This window comes from Trachinotus anak, unplaced genomic scaffold (genome assembly GCF_046630095.1).
Source record: "Trachinotus anak isolate AG129_WGS33_773 ecotype Australia unplaced genomic scaffold, CSIRO_AGI_Tana_v1 ptg000003l, whole genome shotgun sequence".
Taxonomy (NCBI): domain Eukaryota; kingdom Metazoa; phylum Chordata; class Actinopteri; order Carangiformes; family Carangidae; genus Trachinotus; species Trachinotus anak.
Window position 1 is genome coordinate 11,199,691 of NW_027273854.1, and position 24,641 is coordinate 11,224,331.

Below are 24,641 nucleotides of genomic sequence, written 5' to 3' on the forward strand. Positions count from 1 at the left end.
AGGCATTTTTTGTTGTTGTTGTTGTTTTGTGTGGCCCCCACCAGAGTTTTGAGACCAAAATCCTCATCATCCCTTATTGAACTGCATCAGTGGCACAGAAGCACTCCCCAAAGCAATTTAACGAAATTGCAACAGCTTGCCAGCCCCATTGGAAGGAAGTGAATCATCTTGTTAGCTCATCTACCCCCCACCAGCCTCCTGTGCCTCAGTAGCACAGAGTAGGGGTTGAGGGGTTTGGGGGTGGGGGATTTGAGGGGGGGCACTCAGCTGCCCCACCAACTGAGCATCTGACACTGTTGCCGCCTGCCAGACATCAGGCTCTGAGAGTCAGACACACACACACATGCACTTTGTGTCATACACACTCTCTTTTTTCCCCGATGCATATGTGTATGCATATTCATATGCGTACACGCACGTGTGCGCACAACACACACACACGTTTAGACACAAACTTACTCATAGATATTCAAACACACATTGTACATTGATGAACAAATCTGCTCAGCAACACAAACAATCACCTTGACGTAATTCATGAACAGCATGCATGAATCATATGTACACAAAAACCTGCAAAGTACTCCAACAGCATGTTGTAAACATAATAACATAAAGGAAACTTGTTTTGTTGTCCAAGGGCCAGACCAACATGTTACACTTCAACTTTCTGAAAAAGTAGCCCTATCTTGTTTTTTTCCTTGGTAATTAATAGTGAGTCTTGGTAAAGCACTAACATAGAAATGCAGGTGTTCAAACCTAACATATAAGGTATGACTGAGACTTATGCTAACATGTTGACTCCATAGTGATGCCTCCTACAATGTCTGAATAACTCTGTGATGATGTTGTGAGTGTAGGGTTAGTCTTTTATTCAGAAAAATCCAGGTGTATGTCTTGTATTGACAGATGTGTCCACTGAGGTAGTAACAAGCAAGACAATTAATCTGTTCCCATTTTTTACTTGTTAATGTGATCAGAGAGCCCTTTGAGATGAAGGAACAAGAACAATCAATGTTCATGTTATATTGATACGTCATTAAATAAGAGCTATTGCGTTGATTTAACAACACTGCAATTGACACAATACTATAGTTGATAATTGCATGATGACACAGGTGTTGTGGTTATGTAAGAATTGCTACTTTGTAATCATTTCAGTATATGGCCTAAGAGAGCAACAGAGGGTGTTGCCAAAACGTAATTTGTTTGAAAACGAAGATTAAGATGCAAGTCACGGGGGAGAAATTGGGAATACATAATATCTGGATTTCCAATGAAATATGCATCCACTCTCAAGAATGATCGAACAATTTCTCCTGGAATCAACAGAAAATAGTCATGCATATTATAAATGAGAACATGGCAAGTAAAACATTACTTAAACTATGAACAAGGCTATAAATTAGCTCAAAAAGAATTGACTGGGCTTTTAGATCTGTATGTTCAATTTGTGAGTAAAATGTGAAACCTGCCAAACTGCCAAACTCATTTGCTTGGTGCCATCTGGTGGTTTTGCTCCTCTATCCTGTTGATATGAACTTATTTCTTTGCCTTGTGATAATTTCGTAGTTTCCCGACTTGTTGTGATTTGTGACATGATGCAATAAGATACAACACTGCCTTTGGATTCTTACCAATAAGCTAAACACTTGGTGGCCATGACCATGTTGATTTTCCACAAGAAAATGGCATGCATTTTTGCCAGCAGCTGAAGGCTATCTGCTGAGGAAACTGGCTGGTGATGGAATGTAAAAAAGTACATTTACTCAAGTACATTTCGTGGGTACTTGATTTAGATTTAAACAGTGTCTTTAATTTGACTTTAAGTACAATCAGTGTACAAACATATTCATTCTTGTCTTGTCATGGCTCCTTGCAGATGAGCCAGAGTCGGAGGCATTCTGTTTTCAGGTTGTCCATCGGTCTGTCCCATTCGTTTAAACGTGATTTCTCAGTAAAGCCTTGAGGGAACTTCGTCAAAATTGGCACAAGGATGAACTGATTTGAATTTGGTGGTCAAAGGTCAAAGGTCACTGGGACCTCACAAAACACGTTTTTGGCCATAACTCACGAATTCATACAGTAATCATGACACAATTTAACCCAAATGTCTACAAGGATAAAATGTAGTGATAACAATTTATATCCAAACAGTTCTGAGATCATAATGTTCTGCAAAAACACTTCTGACCATGATTCAATGCTATAACTCAGGAGGGCGAGATTGTGAGCATATTTGTTGCAACTTGCCAGAGGCTTACATCTGCAAGGTGAGAAGTTCAAGTTTCTGCATGTGAAAAAACTGTGCTCCTGTCAAAGAGACTTGTATTTGTTAAAGGACATTGTGAATCAAAGCTATGAACAAATGATCAGTGTTGAGGTCAAACAAAGACGGCGTAAAAGAAGAAATGGCATTGTCAGCATCTGTGCACTGATACAGAGAACAAACTGTGCAGAGCTCTGCACTCTCAAGTTCCCACACTGTGTGCGACACTCAAGTTACAAGGATCAAAATTCGTACTTGACAGTCACACACTAAGAATGCTGCGTGCTGAGTTTTACAGTTTTCTGCTCCGTGTCTGTAAACAGAGCAGAAAACTGAGAACTGCCCAGTGGATGCAACATCTCGAGAACTCCTGAAGGGAACCTCATGAAACTTGGCAAAAATATCCACTTGGACTCATGGACAAGCTGATTAGACTTTGGCGGTCATTTGAAAAGACATCTGGTAGAGTGGATAAGTGTTGCAAATTTTATTGTTTTACTACTTTTTTTTTTTTTTTTTTACACCATCATGTCAAAACTACCATCCACTCCATCAAACTTTACAGACACATATGTTTCCAATAAATTATTAAGTTGAGTGACTGAAATGGGATTTACAGTGCAGGCTATGCACGAGGCAGTGGAGCTCAGTTTCTCTCTGTGTACTTCAACTTCTCTTTTCCACCAACTCTGCCATCGTGCTCATGATTCTCATCATAATAGCTTTGTGTGTGTGCTCCTGTGCCCATGCTTTACATGAGCTTGCACTCACTGAATGACGAGCCAACAGGGATGCACTCCTCCAGCTCTGAGCATAAAGCTGATCTGTGTTAGTTAAGACTGAAGCAGACTTTTCTGGATGGGTACACCCCTGAGAGTTGAGTGTGATTTTTTTTTCTTTTTTTTTCTTTTTCCCCATTTTCATGTTTTTTTTCCTGCTTACTGAGGGGGCTGAAGAGTGGATGGTTACTTTCTCCTTCTTGTGTCTCTGTGTGTTTTTTTTTTTACCCAGCTGACAGAAGAGAAGTGGAGCTTTTACTATTCATCTTCATCTTCATCATTCTTCCATGAAGAGGTTTGTCACAATGGAAAATACTGGTGAGCCCATAGCACTGCTGCCCTTCAGCTCACTTAAACAATATGACTCACATCTAAACTTTTCTCACTGCTCACCCAGTTTGCATTCTTCATCCCGTTTCCCTTTTTTTTCCCCAACTCTTAGAGCTACTTCCTCATACAAACTCAAGCCAGCAACTCAGTTTATGCAGAAGCCAGCAATCCCTGTGAGTTATCTTTACAATACTTAACATTTATTACTGTAACTTTACAAGAAGAATATTTTTAATTGTTATAATAGTAATACTCCTCTTAAAAAACAGAATAATTAGCTAATCTTCTAAAAATCTAAGACCATTTGCATATAAAACACAAAAAAAGTTGTAATTTTACCAGTGTTGCAAAGGAAATCTTCCTTTATTTCAACTCCAGTGCATTAATGAACAGACAAAAATACACGTATAAAAAAAAAAAAGGATTATTTTATTGAAGTATCGTAAGATTTGTCTGCCTGATTCTTTAAAATCTCTGTGAAGTAGTGAAATGAAGTGAATTTGCGACCTAGGCGCTTTCTGCAGAGAGGCACCTGACCGCAAGCAGCCGGTTGGGGGCGGGGCTTGGCGTGCAGTTCCGTCCTGGACCTCCAGCCAGATTTGTAGTTCCACGGAGCTCACATCAGAGTGGTGGGGTGAAGGTTTGTTGTGCGTAATGTCAGTACAATACCAAAGGCTTCTAACCCAGCAAGGTGAAACTGAATTTGACGGGTGAATAAACGTGTCGACGCTCTACTGCAGTGTGACGCTGCTCGTCAACTCTCAAACGAGTTTGTTAGCTTGTTGGAGCGCTAGCTAGCTGTTAGCTGACTTAGCTAGTAAAGTTAGCTGTTGTTGTCAAAATGATGCTCCTAGCATTTTAGAGGACGTTAGCGTCAGGTGTGACAAGCAAGACGTTTATTTCGTATCTCGGTAAAATGGTCGTGGGGTTGACCTGACCCGAATTCAATCACTTGAATAATCATACATCATAGATCTTTAGCTAGCTATATCCACGAGTTATTCTGTGAGAGTCCTTTTAAACGCCAGAGGGCCTGTGCTGTGTTGTGTGAGATGCTTTTTGTTTGGCTGTCTTCATGTTGTTGACGTCTGGATGCTGTTTACAGACTATGGAAGCCAGCCCCTGCCAGACTGTATCAGCTCTCACTCTGTCGTTGCCTTGTCTCCCTTTTCAGAGTAAATAAGTAGGGTCAAAATCTTAAAGCAGCTGAATCAACGGGCATCTTTCCTTTGAACACCACCACCATTATCATCATCATCATCATCATCATCATCATCGTCACCATCAGCAACACTATCTCAGGGACAACATCTACAGTGAACAGGAGTGGGGTTGTATCACCTCCCCTTTTTCCTCATTAGGTCACTGCTGCGACTTGGGTGAGGGTTAATATAGACTGAAATTGAATATTAGCCTTATGTCTTACTGTTATTTGTGGCTATAAGCATTAAATTATCTTACAATTACATATTCATTTTTTAAAGGATTGTAATGTTTTCTTTGAGTAAATATGCACAGAAAGTAAGTAGAACATTGTTAACAACCTTACAGTGAATATTAAGGACTTAGTGGGCAGTTTAATTTTATTATATTTGATCTACATCATGTTATGTTATGGTATATAATAATGTCATGTATAGCATACTGTCTAAGTTGCTGCTGTATGTTGTTGTTTTGATGTACAACTCAGTAGTTGTACATACCTCTAGAACCACAGGGAACGTTGCAGGCTGTTCCATTATGTATTCTGAAACCAGTCACACAGTCATGGCTAGAGTGACAGTTTTACACAGCAGTGAACAAAGAAAACCAATATAGGCCATAGCTAGGATACATTACACAATCTTACACTAGGTTCTATTGTATATACCTTGATCAGAACTGTACCAGTGGAATACAACTTAAAAAAAAAAAAAGATTCAGTAGCAAATGAGCAATAAAACTTGAAAAAACTTGAATATGACTAATGCCATATAATATGAATGTGATATCATAATTTGATAATAATTTTGATTCATTGATTTTCATGGTGAACTAACTGGTGTACAGGAACACATCACCAACATCAGCAGAGAAGATGGAGACAACAAGTGTGTCCAATGGAGCAGCGCCTGTGTATGAAGACAAAAAAGAGGACAACCTCAGGTAAATTGTCGTCATTGTCAGTGGACAATGTGGAATAACATTAAAAAAAAAAAAATAAATCATGTTGTTGTGGTTCTGTCGAGCACATATTATGCCTCCTGTTTTTGTCTTTTTTTTTCCCCCAGTCCTGAGGATCTGTCTGAGATGCTGGCAGCAGGGACCAAAGAAGTTCATGAGAAGGCTGAGAACACCCAGTTTGTGAAGGATTTCCTCAGGGGACGTATCCGCAAAGAGCTCTTCAAGGTCTGTTTGGAGAACATCAGGGAGAAAAATGTCAATTTAATGTTACAGAGTGCTAAACTGAACAACTTTACTTAACAAACAAGATGAGTAAATAAATGAAATGTATATGTAGGGAAAAAAAAAATCTGGAAAAGGAGACAAATTTTAACTTTTCTTTCTTGCTTCTTCAGCTTGGTGCTGTGGCACTCTACTACACTTACACAGCCATGGAGGAGGAGATTGAAAGGAACAAGGACCACCCCCATTTTGCTCCTCTTTATTTTCCTGCAGAGCTGCACCGCCATGAAGCTCTGGCCCGTGACTTGGAGTATTTTTATGGCCCAGAGTGGCAGAGCCAGGTCAGCTGCTCCCAGGCCACCCAGCGCTATGTGGACCGTATCCACCAAGTAGGGCAGGAGGACCCAGTGCTGCTAGTGGCTCATGCCTACACCCGTTACATGGGGGACCTGTCTGGGGGCCAGGTGCTGAAAAAGGTGGCGCAGAGAGCCTTGAAGCTTCCTCCCACAGGAGAGGGCCTGGAGTTTTATCAGTTCGATGCCATCCATAGTGCCAAAGCTTTCAAACAGTTGTACCGTAGTCGGATGAACGAACTGGAACTAGACATGGAAACAAAGAAGAGGCTGGTGGATGAAGCTGTCAAGGCATTCCAGTTCAACATGGAGGTGAGAGGCAATGGAGAAAGAAAGGAGGTTAGAGAGGCAGAGAAAATAAGAAATGGAAGCTTTATTTAGAAACACTAGTTCCCAGGTTGTGATGATGAAAAGGTTAAATGAGGATTTTTATCCACTGTGCTTCTTGTGCCTGGTATGCCTATTTTGATCATGTATTGAAATTGTCTATGCTTTTAATACAGTGGTAACTAATATCTTTAATAGCCTGAGTTGAATTAAAAACTTGTGGGAACTGTTATGCATCATTTAGCAGGACTGTTTTATGGCAGTAATGGATTTTTACTAGTGTGAGAAATGATTATGATACTTTGATTTCTCAGCTGTTTACTTTTCTGGGTTAGCCAACAACACCCATTCCTGTCTGGTTATTTTAGCCATGAGCAATTTCTAGAATGTCGTGTGTGTAACTAACTTGATAACCCTATATGTATTTGTGCTGGCAGGTGTTTGAGGAGTTGGAAGAGATCGGTAAAACCATCCAGGAGGATGTTTTAGATGCTGGCATGCCCATCCATGGAGCAATGGGCGGTGATATCAGCAAATGTCCCTACTACGCCGCCAAAATGGGTATGCTGTTATACTTCTCTTTATAGGCAGCGTGCTATCGTAAATAACATGTAAATGGCATTGTTGTGAGGATGTTGTGTAAGTTTGTTTTGTCTGCGCTCCCAGCGGCATCAGGTGGAACGGCATACGCCTGTCAACTCGCAATGGCCATGCTCCGACACCCTACAGGACAGGTTCTGTTTGCGACTTGGTTTGCTGCTCTGGCTGGATTGGCTGCGTGGTATCTGATGTGATCCAGCCCTAAGCTTGTCACTTTGCTGCTGCGAGAACGAGGGAGGAACAACGAAGACAGAAGGACAGTAAGGAGACTAGAAAGTTTCCACATGATGAAAGTCATTTCATTGTTTCATACAACCATTCTTTATGGGTCCAAGTTTATTTAATGTTGCATATTTGGTAATGATGGAAGCTGACGGGAAAGAAACTTGGATTTTTTTTTCTTGTCAGTCACCATTAGCACGTCAACCGATCATCAAGCTACACTTTCGTACGATTTCTCCTCCAGTTTGTTTTATTTCTCTACCTCCTTTGCACCATCCATCCATTCTGTGTCCCTCCAGTGTGTTTGGTCGTACCTCAACAATGTGTGAATAACTAATTTGTTGTGAAACGCCATTTTCTCCCAGCAGATCAACAGAGCATGTGGCTTTTTAATGCAGCCTGTTTATAATCTGTAATTGGCTATACAGTGACACGGTAGTTGATAATAACACGTTATCAAACTTTATTTTAACTTTTTTGAGTTTAGTAAAAAAAATGTTAAAACATACTATGCATAGGCTATGCATGAATAGAATAGCACAGTGGGTTTTTTTGCCGAGCAGACTGCTGTGTTGATTTTTGATGAGGCCTTTCTGTTTTTGCATTGAAAGATCTCAATTTGACCAAGTTTGGTATGAGTTAATAATGCAACAGTGAAACAGCGGTTAGTTTGTAAATGTAAACTTACTAATGCATCCCCATATACTGTATTTTTTCCTCAACACATTATTTGCAGTTCCAAACATAATGTGAAAAAACAAATACTGTGGTTATGTTCTTTTTTAAATCCATTATCACATTTCATGAGTCATACTTGGCCTCAAGAAGGTTTGTACATGTGTACTCTGAGACAGCTGACAGGAATCAAAAGCTTTTTTCCAAGATATAGCACACCTACACTTTGACAAGTGTATGATTAACAAGCATATTTCAGATATTTGAATGTCTGCTGATGCATGTTAAAATGTATTATTTCTCTGTTTCAGAATTATGTGGTAGGGTATCTTGTGCTGATTAAAAAAAAAAAAAACCTGTTGTCAATTTACATTCATAGCTGAACTATCCAAGATGAATGACTCAGTGATGATTCAGTTTTACCTGCCGCAGTTGTTAACAGAGATGATTGCAGTTGTTGTGAAAGGAAATGATGTTTTTATAATTAATGGTTTATCTACATTCTTTGTAACAGATATATAGCTCATCTACATGAAGGATAAATATGTAATAGGCAGGTCCATCAGAAGCTCAGCTGTTGTTTATGTATCCATTTATTATGGATATACCATACCAGTATGCACCGTCAGTAAAGCTGTGTACTCATTATCCATACTGCTCGTACTGTATGCTGGGAAATACTCTCCCAGTAGTACACAACTCTGTTTTTTCAACATTGAGAAGAAATAGTTTGTGTGTATGCAGTGTAATTGCACTGTTTAGCAACTTAAGTTTAATATTTATCCTGACATAGTAATGACATTTTATTAACTTTGCTTTATCGGTCTGAGCTGGGTTTTTTTGTTTTTTTTTTCCTTTGCTTGTACTTGTTGGAGACAGAGTACCAAAGGAAACCTGCTGATCATGACATTTCAACCAGGTTCCTGTGTTGTGTGTATTGCACAACACATTGGCAATAGTGCACACGGATTTGCAGTATTCCTTTATAATCAAAGTTCATTCAGGACAACAGCTGTGGTGCAGCTGTTTGATCACAGCCATGATGACAACCTAAGTGATGATATGTTTTGTATTTGAGAGACTCAGGTTCATGTAAGATGGCAATACAGTGCATTGTGTATAGAGGATGAACACAGACTGTCCACACTACTCCTGTGGTGTCCACGTTTTAATTCATTTTTATGACCACAGTGTGATGTGTCAGTATTTTTAGACATACTGAAGGGACACTTACTTGAAACTCCGGAGTGCGGGTAGTTTTGACATTTGATTTAACCATTGATGAGAACAGGAATGCTTGACTAATTCATGTTGATTTTGAATTCTCGCATTTTCATGAAGCCCCTGCTCTTGGTCCCTTTGTGTACCTAACTGAACAAAGCTTTACTAGTGACTGTCTAAAGTACTCTCACTGACTGAGAATGAAAATCCAGGAGTATGTTGTGCTGTCTTTAGTGAAATAAAATCTGTTTTCCTGTTGATGCTGAAATGGAGCTGATTTATTTGGACTGGTGTTTTTAATCATATTAAAATGATTTTTTAATACATACTTCATTAGTTTCTTGACACAAACCCCTTAAATTATTCAAACAAAAAGATTCACTCATAAAGTCACTCACATTTGCCAAGACTACATCATTCATGGGCTGATACAAAATCAACTGAAAATATTTCAACAGCTGTTAGAGGGATTAGCATGAAATACTCTAGACCTTAATGGTACCCAGAGATAGATCCTGCTGGCTTTGGTGATCCCCTGACTTCTCTTCTGTCGTCACTGTGAGGTTAACATTTGTAGAGTTTAGAGGAAATATGTAAATGCTTACTGGCTGCATTGCTATACAGTTTGGTTAAGACATTTATGCTCCACTTACGGACCTCTTACATTTTTCATGACAATACTAATGCAACTCAAAGCACCTCTGTGCTCTCAGGACAGCTAGCACGGCTTTAGACTTGTTATTCTAATAAGAGCTTTGCTCATTAATTGCACAGAAATATGAACAAAATCCAGCTGCATGCATTTGTCACTTTAGATTACTGCTTATTGAGATTACATTAGATTTTTTTGAAAGACAGTCATTTGGACATTATAGACCATGTTATATAAAACAAATCATCATCTTATTGGAAAATAAGTTGTCTCATTATCTTCAAAATTGTTGAAGAAAGAATGTCCACACAGGATCACTGACAATAATGCTACTAGATTTATTCATAAATAAAAATGCAGGCTAGTTTATTAGGTACACCTGTGCAATTCAATGTACTCTAATACAATAAGCCTACAAAAACAGTTGTGTGTGGTGTTTATGATGTTCACACAGTGTTGGAGGGAGTTTAATGGTATTTTGTGTTGCATTTTATTGTATCTAAATTCGGTGAACTGTATATGCACACATATGTTCAATATATTAATGTCTAGACAGAGTCTAAGCAAACAATGTTATTTCTTTAGTGATTTATATAAAACAGAGGCTTTTCAGACGATAGCTTTATTATAGCTGTACAGTATATCTCTTCTATAGGACACAATGCTGCATGTATGAAGTACCACTGTCTATGTACAAATGTAATTGTGGTTCAGAACCCCCCCCTCATATGTGATTTCTCTCCCATAATGCAAAGGTAGGGACAAGTTAGGGTCATCAGAGTTCATAGTTCAGGAAAGCCCAACATTTCCACAGTTTAATCCTCCATCAGAGAGAGAAGAGCACAATAACCATGGGAGACACTCCTCCACACTGTCAAATACCTAAAACTCAAAAGTAAACATGGAGTCTGACGATGTTCAACCTGGAAGGACTGACAGTGCTGAGAGTTTCAGGAGCATTCATGAAAACAAAACCAATGCAAACCTAACAAAAGGATTAAAAACAGGAGGGCCATATAATCTAAATAAAACTTCAGAATGTATTTGTAGTCCTTGTCAATGCTATAATTTGTTTTGTGCGCATGGATTCAGTTATCATCATGTTTCCAGATGTGGTTGGTGTAGTGAAACATCCTCTTCTGTGTGGATCCACTTTAACAGAGGAACAGAGCAGGAACTCCTCTTCTTTATCTACTGCAGGAAATGGCAGGTAGACCCGTACTGATCCATCCAGAACCCCTGTAGGCCTCAGCCACCCTCCAGTACTTCTCACACCTCTGTTCCTTTTTCCATAATGTGGCTGTCTTAGCTTTACGCTCCCTCCACCTCCTCTCTGCCCTCTGACCTGCTGATGGAGCCTCTCAGTTCCAGGATCTTTTACCTTGAAGATGTAAAAAGAAAAGGGTTGTAGGCAGGATTCTTTGTGGTGATATCAGTTTAAAAAAAAACAAAAAAACAGAGAAAACAGCTGCAGACAGACATTTGGGATATCCCATAGACTGACCAGACATCAAGCTGAACACACAGGGATTAATACTAGGAACTAATTTAGTCTGTTTCAACTCTGCTGCCTGCTTTGCCCTGGCTCAGATTGCTTACCACTGCTGCCCCCACCTGGATAGAGATTAACACTGCATCAGCCAGGTTTACAACTAAATCCTTCCTTCCCTAAAAACTCCATCTCAGTAAAGGAAAACAGGAAACGCGCAGAGTTTTCCTCTTACCTGTGGTAGTGGTAGTGACACCGTTCACTGTCCCCTCCACCTCCGTCTCATCCTCTGCATAGCTCATTAGCAGAGCTCTCTGTCTGTCCGTCAGTGTCCTGCAGAGACAACAACTTATTTATGTTCCTTGTGATTTGGATTAAAAAAAAAAATAAATAAATAAAATTTCTTCTAGACCTAGATAGTAAGTTATATTATGACTTATTATAGTCTAGAATCACAAGGCCGTTTCATGTCTCCAAGGGATAAAACGAGCAAAAAAGATATATACAATATGTGTGTTTGTCTGTGGAGACTTACTTGGGTACTTTTATTTTGACATGGACGTAGTGGTCTCCGAAGCCATAGCCACTGACACGAGCGATTCCCTTCCCTGCAAGTTGGATCCTCTGGTCTGTCTGGATGCCTGCAGGGATCTAAAGATGAGGGGGGGAGAAACACCAATCAAATTAAAATGATCTAGTTGCCTCTTTATATTGTTATTGTGGCATTATGTGTTTGAGATGTTTCCCCAGAGAATGTCCGTGTCTGCTTACTGATAAGTTGAGCGTTTCATAAAGGCCCTGTGCTCTGGCCGTGCCGCCCAGAATGGCTTGTGCCACAGAGACATAAAGGTCAGAGTGGATGTCTGCACCGTCCCTCCTGAACACTGGACTTTTTTGGACCTGGATCCCAAACCGGAACACATCTCAATAAATCAAACACGTTAACAAAAAGCAGTACACCACAGTTTATCTGCAGTGTGTTCATTCCAAATCAAAGAGCTCAGATAGCTCAGCGCCTCTTACTCGTTCACACACAGACGTACGACACAATCCCATTAAGGAGGTGAACATGCACTTCCTGGAGAGCTCATTTATTTCTGGCCTGGGTTTCTTACACTGTTGCGATGATGATGATGATGATGATGATGATGCAGATACTCACCCTGAATGTAATGAAGACCTCTTTCTTACCAACTGGCATTCTGACTGTCTGACCATCCTCCACTCCTTAAAAGCACAACAAAGCAGTTAGTGGTGTACATCATTTATATTCAAGTTCAATGTAAAAATCTCTCTTTTGAGTATGAAGCCCTGAGTGTCTGTAGGCTTGAAAGGTGGACAGACGCAGGGTCAGCCTCATTCCATACACAAAACATTTTAAAAGGTTAAAGGATAAGTTATAATTTTACTTTTCTTATGATCATTATGATTTGTGAAGAACAGCATAAACCTACAGATTAAATTGTAGTCAAGGCTCAAAGTCCATTTTTTCTGACATGTCTTCATCATGCAGTGTATTCGTTATGTGGGGGAAGATTTTCAGAAGAGTATTTCAAACAACATCTAGGAAGTCAGGAAAATCTGCAGCAGAGCAGATAGATGTTGCTGATGACTCTGGCGCAATATGCTGCAAGGTGACTTTTCATGTTCACCAATAGTGATAAATGAAAAAAAAAATCCCTGGTATTTAGAGAATGTTGACAGTACTGAGTGGAACAGGAAGCTGAGTGAGACCGACCTGCGGGCACAGGAACCATCACAGTCTGCCTCTGCTTGGTCTGTCCTGTCCCGCGGCAGGAGTGACAGGGAGTGGAAATGACTGTGCCTTTGCCGCCACAGCGACGGCACGTGGAGCGCATCACAAACGGGCCAGTATTCACTGTCTCCTACAGATGGGGACGATACATGCGTTTGATAATACAAAACACATAGACACTTTGAAGAACATTATGAAGAGGGTGTCAGAGCGCTTACCATGCCAGAGCCGTTGCAGTGGTGGCAGTGCTGGACCTTGGTGCCTGGCTCGTGGCCCTTACCATCACAGCGCTGGCAGGCTGCGTCTATTTTAACAGATATCTCTTTGTTGACCCCCTTTGCTGCCTGAGTGAACGTCAGCTCCATGATGTACTGTGCCAGAAAAAGAGGAAGCCAGAAACTCATCACTCTAAATATGCACATAAAAAATGAGTTCTCAAAAGCAAAATCAAGGGCACTCCTTGGCTTTATTTTCACCTCCCATTTTACAGTATCCCACCAACCTCCTGTGGCTGATCAAACATGGCGCTGAAGTCTCCAAACCCACGTCCCCCTGAGAATTCCCCAAAGATCTTGCGGAAGAGCTCCTCTGGGTCCACGCTGCTGGTCTGTCCAGTCCAGTAGTGCTGTCCACCACCAGCCTGACCAGCGTCGAAGCCCGCTGAGCCATACGTGTCATACTGCTTCCTCTTTGTTTCATCACTGAGGACCTGGGAGAGGGCAAGGTTCATTTATCTTTCTGATGCGACTTTTGAAGTGGAAGAGATGTCTATTCCTATTCACAAATGCCAAAGAAAAACACATAATTGTGGGAACAGATATGCAGTAGATGTGTCAAGTGAAAGCTGAATAAAGGCAGACATCAAACCTCATAAGCTTCAGCCAGCTGAGCAAATTTTTCTTTGGCTTGCGGGTCATCTTTGTTGGTGTCAGGGTGGTACTTTTTGGCCATCTGAGGGAAAAACAACACACTATCAACTACTGTGATGACTAACTGGCTGAGAACCAATACAAACTGTAAACATGTGGCCGGCAGGAACAGACCTGGTAGTAAGCTTTCTTGATCTCTTTCTGGGTTGCAGTGCGAGGTACCCCAAGGACCTGGTAGAAGTCCTGCTTGCTGTTAGCAGGGGCACTTGTGTGAAAGGACAGTGTGCAGACAGCATGTGGAGATTTGAGACCTGCAAATGTGTCAAAACAGGGTAAAATGATAAGTAATTCCAGCAGAACAGAGCCGCATCACAGCTGCATGCAGATCGACTGACAACTGACAGTTGAATTGGCTTGTTTTGCACGTTATTGGTATTCACTGTTGGTCAAGTTAATGAAGGTAGTTAACACTTCTTTGTAAAAGATGGACATGTTAAGCTAACCGGCTTTACAGTAAGAAGATTCTAGAAACACAAACGCCTGTAGAGCCGGAGATGATATGTTTGAGGATAAACAGTATGCTAATAACGCTGCCAATAGCATAACCAAAGGCAAATTTTAGCAACAACTGACTAATCAGGTCACATAGTCTGACGGGTCATATAATACAATGTGCCCCAGGCATCGACCCCTGGCATATTCAACTTGATGACTGCAAAGCAAAGTTAGCAAGACTGATCACATCACCTTTGATAAACTATCTCCTCTTATATGAAAGCAAATTCGCGCATCTTATCTTTAACGCTCGTTTGAGCCGTTATCAGCCGATGTTAACCAGGTTGTCCGACCCTGCGTCACACGAAAACAGAAATTACACAAACTAAACTTAGCCTAGCCTAGCCTAGCCTAGCCTAGCCCAGGCCAATACCATACGGCTAATACACCACTCACCTGACAGTCCTCTCAATGTCAACGCATTCCCTGCCCCGCCGTACACCAGGCTCCCTCCTCGCCGCAGTTTCTCCGCTCCCACTGTAGAAATACTGCGGACCCCTCCATGGCTGGTGCAGACAACAGCACCGGCGGCCCGACGATGTCCAGAGGACGCGATAACTGTAATCCAGCGTGAGGAGCAGCGGGCAGCCGAGGACGCCATGATTCCTTCACTAGCCGCCTCTCCGGAGGTACTGCGCATGTCCGGGACGGAGTGGGCGTCGCCGACAGCGCAAAGATAGTCTAATTGATTCAAGATGATGCACTGTCTAAAAAAAAAAAAAAAAACGAGTTGAAAAAGTTTTTCTTAAAAATTCCTACTCCCTTTTTTAAACTCTACGCGGGCGGCTACAGCAGATATAAGTTACGATTGAATCCAAACGTTACCAGTTTCATTGTGCAGGCGAGCATTACAAGTGACAAGTTAAAAAAAAAAAAAAAAAAGGATGCACATGTTTTAATACAGAGGGTAGCACATGGCAGCTAAGGGCGGGCGTTCTGTTGTGTGTGAAACGGAAAAGTCCGCCCAATCGGACGGCCCTGAGGAGCAAAGCGAGTGTACACTGCTCGGAGAGCCTGAGCTGTCAGCTGTAGCAGAAACCCTCTGCAGAGTACTAACCAGCTCGACAGAGACACCCGGAAGGCACGAAAGTCAATTTAAGAGGGGCAGCATGAATCGCTTTAAGACCTCCAAATTCAAAAACACCACCCCGAAAATTGCCAAGAAAGATGTGAGTAGTTCGCAAGCGTCTGGAAAGAGCCAGTTTTCCTAGCTAACATTAGCACTGGTTAATAGCTGTGCTACTGAAGTGGTGTTTTGGGGAGCGCCTGCCTGCCTGCAAGGGATGTTGAACTTCCTGCATCTGGAAGGCTACATAGTACTGAGAGAAGTACACGAAAATTTGAATCCGCACACTAATATTCATACGAACTAAAGGCTACTAGTAAAAACTGCGAGCCATGTGGTTGCATAGAGCTGCTAGCCTACATCTGATGTTGCAGTGACGTCCATCATAATGCCATCATACTATAGCTGGGTTTTCTCATAGATTTTCAGTAATCAACAGTTTTTGATTACACACTCGGGAGCACTATCTGTCTGCACAGATTTTCCGTGTCAGCCGAAAGGAAAGATACACATTTGAATGGCAAATGTGATAAGTGATATTATTATCAAGATGCCTCTCTGTCAGTGATGGCTGTCCTGCAGGCTGCAAGAGGCGGCTTGTCTGGACTGGACTGGAGTGCCTTGCATACAAATATGCACATCTGCCATTCCTTGTCCTCCCCTAGACCCATTTTTTCAAGTTGCAACCCCTGCAGCTCTCCTGGCTCAGGTGTATTATGTAATCCCCTGCCTCGTTTTTACTGAGGCAGTGAAATGCCTGGATTGTTTTGGTATCTTTCCAATCTATGCACAGGATCGAGACAGCAGCTGCTGCTAATGTTCAACTAGCCCTTTATACAGCAGACCAGTGAATATGTGTGGTTGTGGCTATTCCAATCAAGTAGTCATGTGACAGGAGCTGTCAGTTAAACAGTGTACAAAAGAGAACATGGGGCAAGTGAGAAGAGAGGCAGGTTTATAGGGATTGAGAGACATGCAAGCTAAGATGGGTGTGGCATTTTCTCCTCAGATGATCTAGAACATCTTGAATTTTACACATAGTGAGAGAGAGTGATCTCAACGTGGTCTAAAAATGAATTTTGGTGCCTCATTTGGCAGGTGTCCTATTATAGTCCCCTGAACACAGTCTCTGGTGCCGTAGCTCTTTCTAATCATAGGCCTGCAGATAGATTCATAACAGAAGGTGATCAGCATACCATATATTGTACATGTTGATCCAAATTGATTTAGTAGGAATGACAAGCCTTTTATAACAGATAAAGTGCCCTTAATAGTATCCATGCAGGATCCCAAGAGGCCCATTTCTCTCTGGAGGCTTAAAAATGCATTTGATAGAGTGGAATAGTTGTACCTGTTTGAAATCAGAAAATGGAAATGACTAATATTATGGACAATGACTAATACAAACATTTTAAAATTAAAAGAAGTTAAGTTAAGGAGTGTTATTTAAAGATCCTGTAAAGCAAATTCACAGATTTGTTTATAAAATCAGTGTATATGTTGCAGAGCTATTCCTGAAAATGTGTGAAACTTGTGAAACTTGTGTGGTACTGAATTGTGCAGTTATACTGTTAAACTGTATTTCATCATTTTTGTTTTGAGCAGTTTTTTTTTGGGTGGGGCCTAAACGTGGTACTGGTGACGCACTTGGACCCCTACTTAGCATACCCCGCCCCTAAAGCTGTAACGGTATAAAATTATGATATGTACTAGCATCAGTGGCTCCAATCGATCTTCCAAATGAAACTGACACCACACAGTGTGGGTGTAAGCATCTGATACATCAGCGCACATTTGCATGCATTTATTGTCTACTTGTCTTTTGACAGACACACATACAGAATATGTGAAAATAGATGCACACTTAAAATGAAGTGTGCTTTAAAATGCACGTGTGCATCAACATAGCAGTAATACATCTTTCCTCACCAAGCTGTTTTAGCTGTTAAGTGCCCTCTGTAGGCCAAATGTCTGTCATGGTTGGTCTAACAATTATCTGGGGAGCAGCGAGGCAGTAGCTGTTGGAGTGTGTTGTGCAGACACTCTGTCCTCTTGGCTCTCTTGCCTTGTTAATGTTATGAAAGAGGTTTTAAGAGTTTTTTGTGCTGTGCAACGCAGGGAGCCCTTCCACTTCCTCAACACTTTGCTCATTCAGAGGCACTTATGTGTGTGTGCTCTCAGCCAGATCCTTCCTGTTTATGTCCTTCCTTTAGTCTAGTTGTGAAAGCAACTTGGTTGCATGTGCTTTTTAGTATAATGAAACACATGAGCTACGTTTTTCTATTGGATTCTTCAGCGTAGGTTGCTGGTATGCTCTTGTTCACACATGTCAAGTTAACACTTAGGATTAAACACTACTCATTTGTCAAGTTCCATTACACTGTGGTCTGAGGGAACACTCAGTCTGAATGATACCTATACTTCTCAGTGTTGTCTTGTCTGATCCCAGTTATCTATGTGCATTATCCTTACTCTGTTTCATCTCTCTATGTCTTGAAAAACAGGGATGGATCAACAATGTCCGTCCTGGTTCCTTCTCCTGCCAGGGAAACCACATCAAAGCGAACTCCAAGCTGGTGGCCTTCAACACCGAGCAGGCTGGTAAGGCCATAAAAGTGTGCTCAACGGTTTGTTTCATGCAAGCAGATGAATCCACTTTCTATAGCTTAAACCCAGATTTGCTTGTGTTTAATCAAATGTCCACGTTTAATAAGTTGAGAATGTGGGGAAGGCCGAATCAAGTTAAAATCAAAGAGAAAGCGGAACCAAAAACAGAAGAGAGACAGATTTTTCTTTACCAAAGCTTTATTTTTCTTTGCTAAAGCTTTATTGTTTCAAATATACATTAATTCAGTTACAGTGCCCAGTAGTGACTAATAGAGCTGGGAGGGAATTTTGGATATTGAGCCATTAGTTGGCACTATTAAAACTCTGGGAGTGCATGTTTAAAGTATGATGGATGTCATGGTCTGTGTGTGTGTGTGATGTTTCCTGTGTTTACAGGTGGAGGTATGCTGGGCTTGTCTTCAGTCAAACCTGGCTCAGATGGACAGTGGACAGTCACCCAGTTTTCTTGTCATTCTGGTAGTTTCTCCTCATACCTTTATCAGCACAGTATTTTGTTGCAGTCTCCTGCTGTCTCTTCCATCTCCCCTTCCCTCTACATAAATATCCTCACTCCACCCAAAAGGAAACTTTTTTTTTCTGTCTTGGCTCAGAAATGAAATCAACCTGGACAGCTGTGACCCAGATCTAATTTTTATTTTCCATTTGTTTTCCCTCCTCTCTGCCAGATCTAGTGACTGATATGGACTTTTCTCCCTTTGATGAGAGTCTCCTGGCAACATGCTCTGGAGATGAGACGGTGAGCTCTTCGATGCTGTCTTTCTTTTTGTCCCCTCTTTCCTTCTGTCTCTCTCTGTATTGATTTTGCTTTATTTTGCTGAGGTATACTTACAGTGAAGTGCATTTTCCATCCTCCCAGGCTTTGTTGTTCCTGGCTGGACTTTGATTGCAGTATGAACCGCCTTGGTTTTTGTTATTTAAACCTTTTGAAGCCTCCTTCCTCTCAGCATATAATCCTCAGACACAGGTGCCCTGGCTTACTGGAATCTGCTGAGTGTGGTCCTGCATCTTCAGACGCAGCAGCTTGGTTTACCTCAGAGCCCTGTGTAAACACGCACAACTATCGCCACACACAGACATAAAGCACACACACCGGAGTGGTCTGCAGTGCCCAGCATCTGCAGCTCACTTTCACCCCTCTTATCTTTTGCCAACTGGGCGAATTGTTTCACCAGCTTTGGTGGTGCTGAGCAAGTGAAATTAGAGTGAGACTGAGAGAATGCATCCACTTGTGAAGTATGTCTGAGCATACATACATTGAACTTTATGTTCAAAAGAGCAGGAACTCACGGAGGTGTAAAGACTACATCCATTAAGATAGATTTGATCTTTGAATTGTAAACTGTCCATCATTTGATATCATTTTATTTATTTCCCTCTCTGTGTGTGCAGGTGAAGCTGTGGCGTTTGTGCGATCCAGAGCTGGAGCAGCCCAGCAGTCCAGAGCTGACCCTGCGTCCAGGTCAGGGCCGGCTGGAGCTGGTGCACTTCCACCCCACCTCCTCTGGCTTGCTGGCTGTCGCCACTGCAAAGTCTCCTGTGATTTGGGACACCAGCCGCCAGGAAGCACCGTTAGCAGGTAGCTACAGCTGGCATCATGAGCTGAGCATGTACAGGCATTCGTTTGTGCGCACAGTTCAAATTAAAGCACACATCACAAGAAAATGACTCGTTGTCGTACATCCTGCACTGTCTGTTACATTTAACATTTCAGTCTCTGTCAGTTAGTCTTCAAGTTTTGTTGTGGTCGATTTTGTTTCTATGTGTAACATAAACATATATTTGAAGTGGTTGCTTTCCTTCCTTTCGTTGGGGACTGTCTGACTGACACTGCCTACGTTTTACAGCCCTGTGGCTCTGTCTAAGTGCCGGAGCAGCAGAGGTAATGTTTTGGTTTTGCAGTCCTGGTCCCAGTCTCCCCAGACTGGCCTCAGGATATTGTCACTATCCTCTGGCCTCACCCCACTCCCACAAACACTGTGCCCCCCCTCCTCCCATCCCATGACAGCTGGTCTGGCTGCTACTGCTCACTGCTGATCCAACTTTTCATGAGCTGTACCGCCTTCCACACTGTCTTTCATCACTGTCACCATTCATACGCAGCTAAGGAACAAGCGCTGAACGATACAAACCTATCTTTCAATGAATATGTGTTTGGGTTCTATTTTTTATTTTTTTTCTCCACTATCTAATTTCATGTCGCACTACTTTGTGTGTAACTGTCTTAACAAGTGCACATCTCAGCTTTTTTCATCTGTTTGATGTTATAGTGCAACTGAACAATTCATACAAGCTGTGCTGTGCTCACTTAAGGCACTGCAAGCTAATACATGTATCATGCTCATAATTTCTCTCATATGCCTGAACTGTAAGGACATATGAGCCATTCTTTGGTGTAAATCATCCCCACTTTGGTGTAATTGTGTGTTTTCTGAATCTTGTGTGCTTGATTTTATAGCTTCACCTCTTCCCTGCGTTTTTCCTGCAGTGACCTCTCAGATGTTAGATATCCATGTTCTTTGTGTATGTGCAGTCATTCTGTGTTCATTGTTTGTATTACCATGATTTTTTTTTTTTTTTGCCATTTTTTTTGTCCCTTACTAACGTGAGCATTGTGTCTCTAGTCCTTTCCTCCTCTCACCTGTCTGATGTTGATGTGTGTGTCTGCAGTTCTGGAGCAGCACAGTGACCAGCTGCAGAGCATGAGCTGGAAACAGGACGGCTCCCTGCTGGCTTCCTCCTGCAAGGTGAGGAGAGGTCACACTGCCTCAGATATATTGCAATGACCTTCACAACTTCACCTTTCATAAAGGAATAGTTGTATTTTGTTTTATTCTCTCATCAATTTTATTTGTGTGTGGATGGAGGTTTGTTTGCTGTAGTTACAATGTGTGACCACTAGATGCAGCCAGTGGCTCACATTCAGTGCAGCATACCTCTCATTGGACACCGTGACTCCTTATCTGCTCTTATGGGGTTTATTTCATCAAAATGTCAACTTGGGTGATACTCATAAAAAGGGTGGGGATCACATCACACATTGGATCAGAATTAGTGAGCAGTTCTTTACAGGAAAAACGGAATAAACTTGGAAAACCCTATGACGTAAAAGAAATAATAGCCAATTTCTCTTAGCATGGTAATAGTGATGACATCAGATTGGAAATTGTAGTAACTTGGCAATTAAGGCACTAATAAGGGCACACGCCTGCATGTGAGGGATAAATCTATCATGGCTTTGTTTTGTCTTGATCTCACCTGACCCCTAACGCCCTATCCCCTTTACACAGCCCTGTGCGCCACTTTGAGCCCCACTGTCCCCTGATGCAAGTTTAAGTCTAATGAGGAACTGAAGACTGTAATTCCTTTGACATGTACAGTAGTTATGTGTCGAACAGGGGAAGGCAAAGAAGAGAGAAAGTCTCCCTGGATTTTTATGTATCCATATGGCACTGTTCTCATCTGTGTCATCAGGAAACAATCACAGAGCTTGAGGGGCTTTCCATTAGGTTGTTAATATTTTGTGTAGGAGGAGGAAGGACAGGGGTGGTATGGGTTTAAAAGTAGGGGGCAGAGAAAGAAGGGATTTAGGAGTTTAGGTGGGATTGTTTCATGAATGTATTTGGATTATAGGGAAAGCTAGTGGGGCTTGCTTGCACAGTTTTAACCCTCAGATTGTGCACCAGAGTGAATTTCTCTATCACTCAATCTATCCTTTCGAAACCACACATCGACTGATTGATGTGAAAATGAGCCTGAAGCCTCTGGTGTATACTTTACACAATGCCTGATGAGCAAACTTGTGTTTTAGATGAAATAAACTTTGACACAAAAATCTACCACATGTGCGTATTTAACAGGTATGATTGTCAGGCCAATCCCCCTTGTTTGTTTTGCTCTGACAAGTAACAAATTACTCCACCCATCACAGTCTACATCCAAATCATGGCATTTACTTTGACAGGATAATCATCCTCGGCAGAGCTACCATCGGCCTCAGTGCAGTCTGAAAGAACAAGGCACCTGAAAAGAAAGGGAGCATGGGGAAATGTGAGCCGAGATCAGAGCCGGGGGCCTCCTGTTGGGCTCTGGTGTCATTTAACCCAGAGGACCCCTTTCAATCTCTCCAATCCAGCTTATTAAAGCAAATAGGGCCTGCCAACATGTGGGTCCAATCCCCCGCCCTCCCATAGGGTAAACATTGGGGCACAGGGCTGAGGTCGGGGGAGATGAAGGGGAGACCACCACCCCAAAGAGCAGGAATCATGACAGGCCTCGTTTGGACTTAGAGAGATGTATATTTATGACACACATGGAGGGAGAAAGGCGCCATTCAGTTTTGGGAAGGGAAATCCACAGGTAGCGTGAGCAGAGACGGAGGAAAGTCTGTGTTTATCCGAATGATGGACAGGCCTGGGTGGTGTGCAGTTTTTAAAATGAGGTGTCACTAGATTTATGGTCCACCTTTAATTCTGAAGGTCAAATTATCACTAGGCTCCATACAGTATTTCTCAGTGAAGAGGGAGATAAAATAATTGCAGTCTCAAATCGACGATCACAACAGGCTTTGACGCTGGTAACCATGGGAGATTAGGAACAGGAGAGTGGCAGCGCCCTGTGTTTGATGAGCGGAGGGGGCACCCCTGGCTGAAGATTCCCAGCGACCGTGTGTGTTTACGTACATGTGAAAGTTGTGTGCAGCAGACCAGCAGTGAAAACTCAATAACAGCAGCTTGAGAATGAGACTCTGCCTCTTTGATTAAACAGCTGCTGTCTCAGCACAGACACACAAACACAAATGCACACACTACTCTCCCTCTGTCATTTATGGCTTAAGGTGGTGTGTGTAAGTGTGTGTATGTGTGTGTTCATATGGGTTATTGTCATAGGCTTTAAAGAGTGTGTTTGCCTGTTTGAGTGTGTGTATGTGTGTGTGTCTGTGTCTGTGTATACTTGTACTTGCTACATAGTAAGGACCAAAAAAAGTATTTTACTAACAGAGTGAGGACATTTTGGGAAAGTGAGGACATTTTGGCCGGTCCTCACTTTTTGAGACACCTTCAAATCACATTTTGAGGGTTAAGACTTGGTTTTAGAGTTATGGTTAGAATTAGGTTTAGGTTAAGGTTAGGGTTAGGGTTAGGGTTAGGCACTCAGTTGTGATGGTTAAGGTTAGGGTAAGGGGCTAGGGAATGCATTATGTCAACGAGTGTCCTCACAAAGATGGAAGTACAAGTATGTGTGTGTGTGTGTGTGTGCTGACAGGTCAGAGGTGGTTTTAGCCAGAATTTGGCATTTTCACAACAGGTGGGATCTTATGCACAGGTCATGTGGTTGGAAAACCTGTATGTGTGTGTGTGTGCGTGTGTTTGTGTGTGTTCCCACACTGTTCTCAGAGCCTTTGGCTTAGGCCCAGGTCACAGCGGCCTGAAGACATAGCTTCGGGGCATCATATTCGTGGGTGGGCTACACACACACACACGCTCACTGAGATAAAGAGGCAGAGAAAGAAACGGCATATTAGGAAAAAACAACGTTTGCTATTCAAGCTAACAACAGCAAATAAATGCCCCTTTGGATTGCTGGGGGAGCAGAATGAAGAGAAGCTACAGCCTACACTGATCATTTGCTTCAAGACTGGATTCAGTTTGACAGAATAAAATGCTGTATGACTGTTGTGTATGGCTGAATGTTGCGTACTCCCCCTCTGTGGGTGTGCATGCACTTGACTGTGTCACTATGAGCCTCCTGATTCCCTGTGACGTGTGTTTGTTCAGTGTGTGCGTGGTTTAGTCTAAGCCCTTTTACTTATTACCTGCTATCAGCTCCGCATGTCAGTCTGCTGCTGTGATCACAGTCACACACTGGTATTGAGTGACACGGCTGCAGACATGCATGTCCCGGTCACAGCCTGATCCCATTAGGCCCCATTTCCTCTCAATCATGAAGGAACTTCTCTGATTGGCTGCTGTGATTGATGCAGAATGCATGTTTGGGCCGGCCGGGGTCAAGAGACACGAGGCCTCGAAGGGGTCACGATGAATCAGTGAGATCACACCGATACATGAGGAAACTTCAGAGACCCTGTGTTGTTCTTTCTCTGAATCATACCGAGGTGGAGGGATGCTAATGTTTTCAATATTTAGCTTTCATATTTCAGTTCCTATGAAATAATTACAGCTGATTGAGGAGGCCCTAATTCTTTTCCCCCCTTTTCTTCGTGAGAACCTTAAATCCTGACCTTGTGTTTGCTCTTGGACCTCCTTACACATCACATTCACACTCCTCACAAAGGAAGAATTCACAGTGAACCACAGACTTGCCTCACAGCCCTCACATGTTGTTATTACTTCACATTCTGTCCATACAGTGTAGCACTGAGAATGAGAAGGAACCAAGTTGCCAACTAACCATAAATGTGATTTAAAACCAAGGGTTTTTGTGCTCAGACAGTGTTGAGCTGATTTA

The 24,641-nt window shown here is 42.1% G+C and overlaps 3 protein-coding genes across 4 annotated transcripts in view; 2 read left to right on the forward strand and 1 right to left on the reverse strand.

Moving 5' to 3' along the window:
- Nucleotides 1-3,890: 3,890 nt before the first annotated feature.
- On the forward strand, nucleotides 3,891-9,419 carry hmox2b (heme oxygenase 2b). 2 transcript variants are annotated; one of them, XM_071473633.1, is made up of 7 exons: nucleotides 3,891-4,018; nucleotides 4,553-4,757; nucleotides 5,428-5,523; nucleotides 5,649-5,766; nucleotides 5,937-6,428; nucleotides 6,881-7,004; nucleotides 7,110-9,419. In XM_071473633.1, the coding sequence occupies exons 3-7, from the start codon at nucleotides 5,456-5,458 to the stop codon at nucleotides 7,235-7,237; spliced, it is 930 nt and encodes a 309-aa protein (XP_071329734.1). In that variant the 5' UTR covers nucleotides 3,891-4,018; nucleotides 4,553-4,757; nucleotides 5,428-5,455; the 3' UTR covers nucleotides 7,238-9,419. The 2 variants fall into 2 exon arrangements, with proteins under 2 accessions (XP_071329734.1, XP_071329733.1); XM_071473632.1 differs by having other exon boundaries at nucleotides 3,951-4,757.
- Nucleotides 9,420-10,127: 708 nt separating this feature from the next.
- Nucleotides 10,128-15,137, reverse strand: dnaja3a (DnaJ heat shock protein family (Hsp40) member A3a). Its single transcript, XM_071473629.1, has 11 exons — nucleotides 14,879-15,137; nucleotides 14,102-14,238; nucleotides 13,926-14,009; nucleotides 13,561-13,767; nucleotides 13,277-13,429; nucleotides 13,041-13,188; nucleotides 12,465-12,529; nucleotides 12,074-12,202; nucleotides 11,838-11,953; nucleotides 11,538-11,635; nucleotides 10,128-11,194 (listed from the first exon to the last, which is right to left on the reverse strand). The coding sequence occupies exons 1-11, from the start codon at nucleotides 15,120-15,122 to the stop codon at nucleotides 11,175-11,177; spliced, it is 1,401 nt and encodes a 466-aa protein (XP_071329730.1). The 5' UTR covers nucleotides 15,123-15,137; the 3' UTR covers nucleotides 10,128-11,174.
- A 196-nt stretch (nucleotides 15,138-15,333) lies between these two features.
- coro7 (coronin 7) overlaps nucleotides 15,334-24,641 on the forward strand; it is a 105,298-nt gene continuing 95,990 nt past the window's right edge. Inside the window, exons 1-6 of the mRNA XM_071473625.1 lie at nucleotides 15,334-15,651; nucleotides 18,053-18,149; nucleotides 18,552-18,632; nucleotides 18,842-18,912; nucleotides 19,566-19,752; nucleotides 20,844-20,920. Of these exons, the coding sequence (XP_071329726.1) occupies nucleotides 15,397-15,651; nucleotides 18,053-18,149; nucleotides 18,552-18,632; nucleotides 18,842-18,912; nucleotides 19,566-19,752; nucleotides 20,844-20,920 (768 nt within the window). The 5' untranslated portion in view covers nucleotides 15,334-15,396. The remainder of the gene's footprint in view (nucleotides 15,652-18,052; nucleotides 18,150-18,551; nucleotides 18,633-18,841; nucleotides 18,913-19,565; nucleotides 19,753-20,843; nucleotides 20,921-24,641) is intronic.

Coding starts and splice junctions, on each gene's coding strand:
- hmox2b (XM_071473633.1), top strand. CDS start 5,456: ATGGAGACAACAAGTGTGTCCAATGGAGCAGCGCCTGTGTATGAAGAC. Junction 6,429..6,880: donor CATTCCAGTTCAACATGGAG/GTGAGAGGCAAT, acceptor TTGTGCTGGCAG/GTGTTTGAGGAGTTGGAAGA. Junction 7,005..7,109: donor CTACTACGCCGCCAAAATGG/GTATGCTGTTAT, acceptor CTGCGCTCCCAG/CGGCATCAGGTGGAACGGCA.
- dnaja3a (XM_071473629.1), bottom strand. CDS start 15,122: ATGCGCAGTACCTCCGGAGAGGCGGCTAGTGAAGGAATCATGGCGTCC. Junction 14,239..14,878: donor GACATTGAGAGGACTGTCAG/GTGAGTGGTGTA, acceptor ACACATTTGCAG/GTCTCAAATCTCCACATGCT. Junction 12,530..13,040: donor GATGGTTCCTGTGCCCGCAG/GTCGGTCTCACT, acceptor TGTGCTTTTAAG/GAGTGGAGGATGGTCAGACA.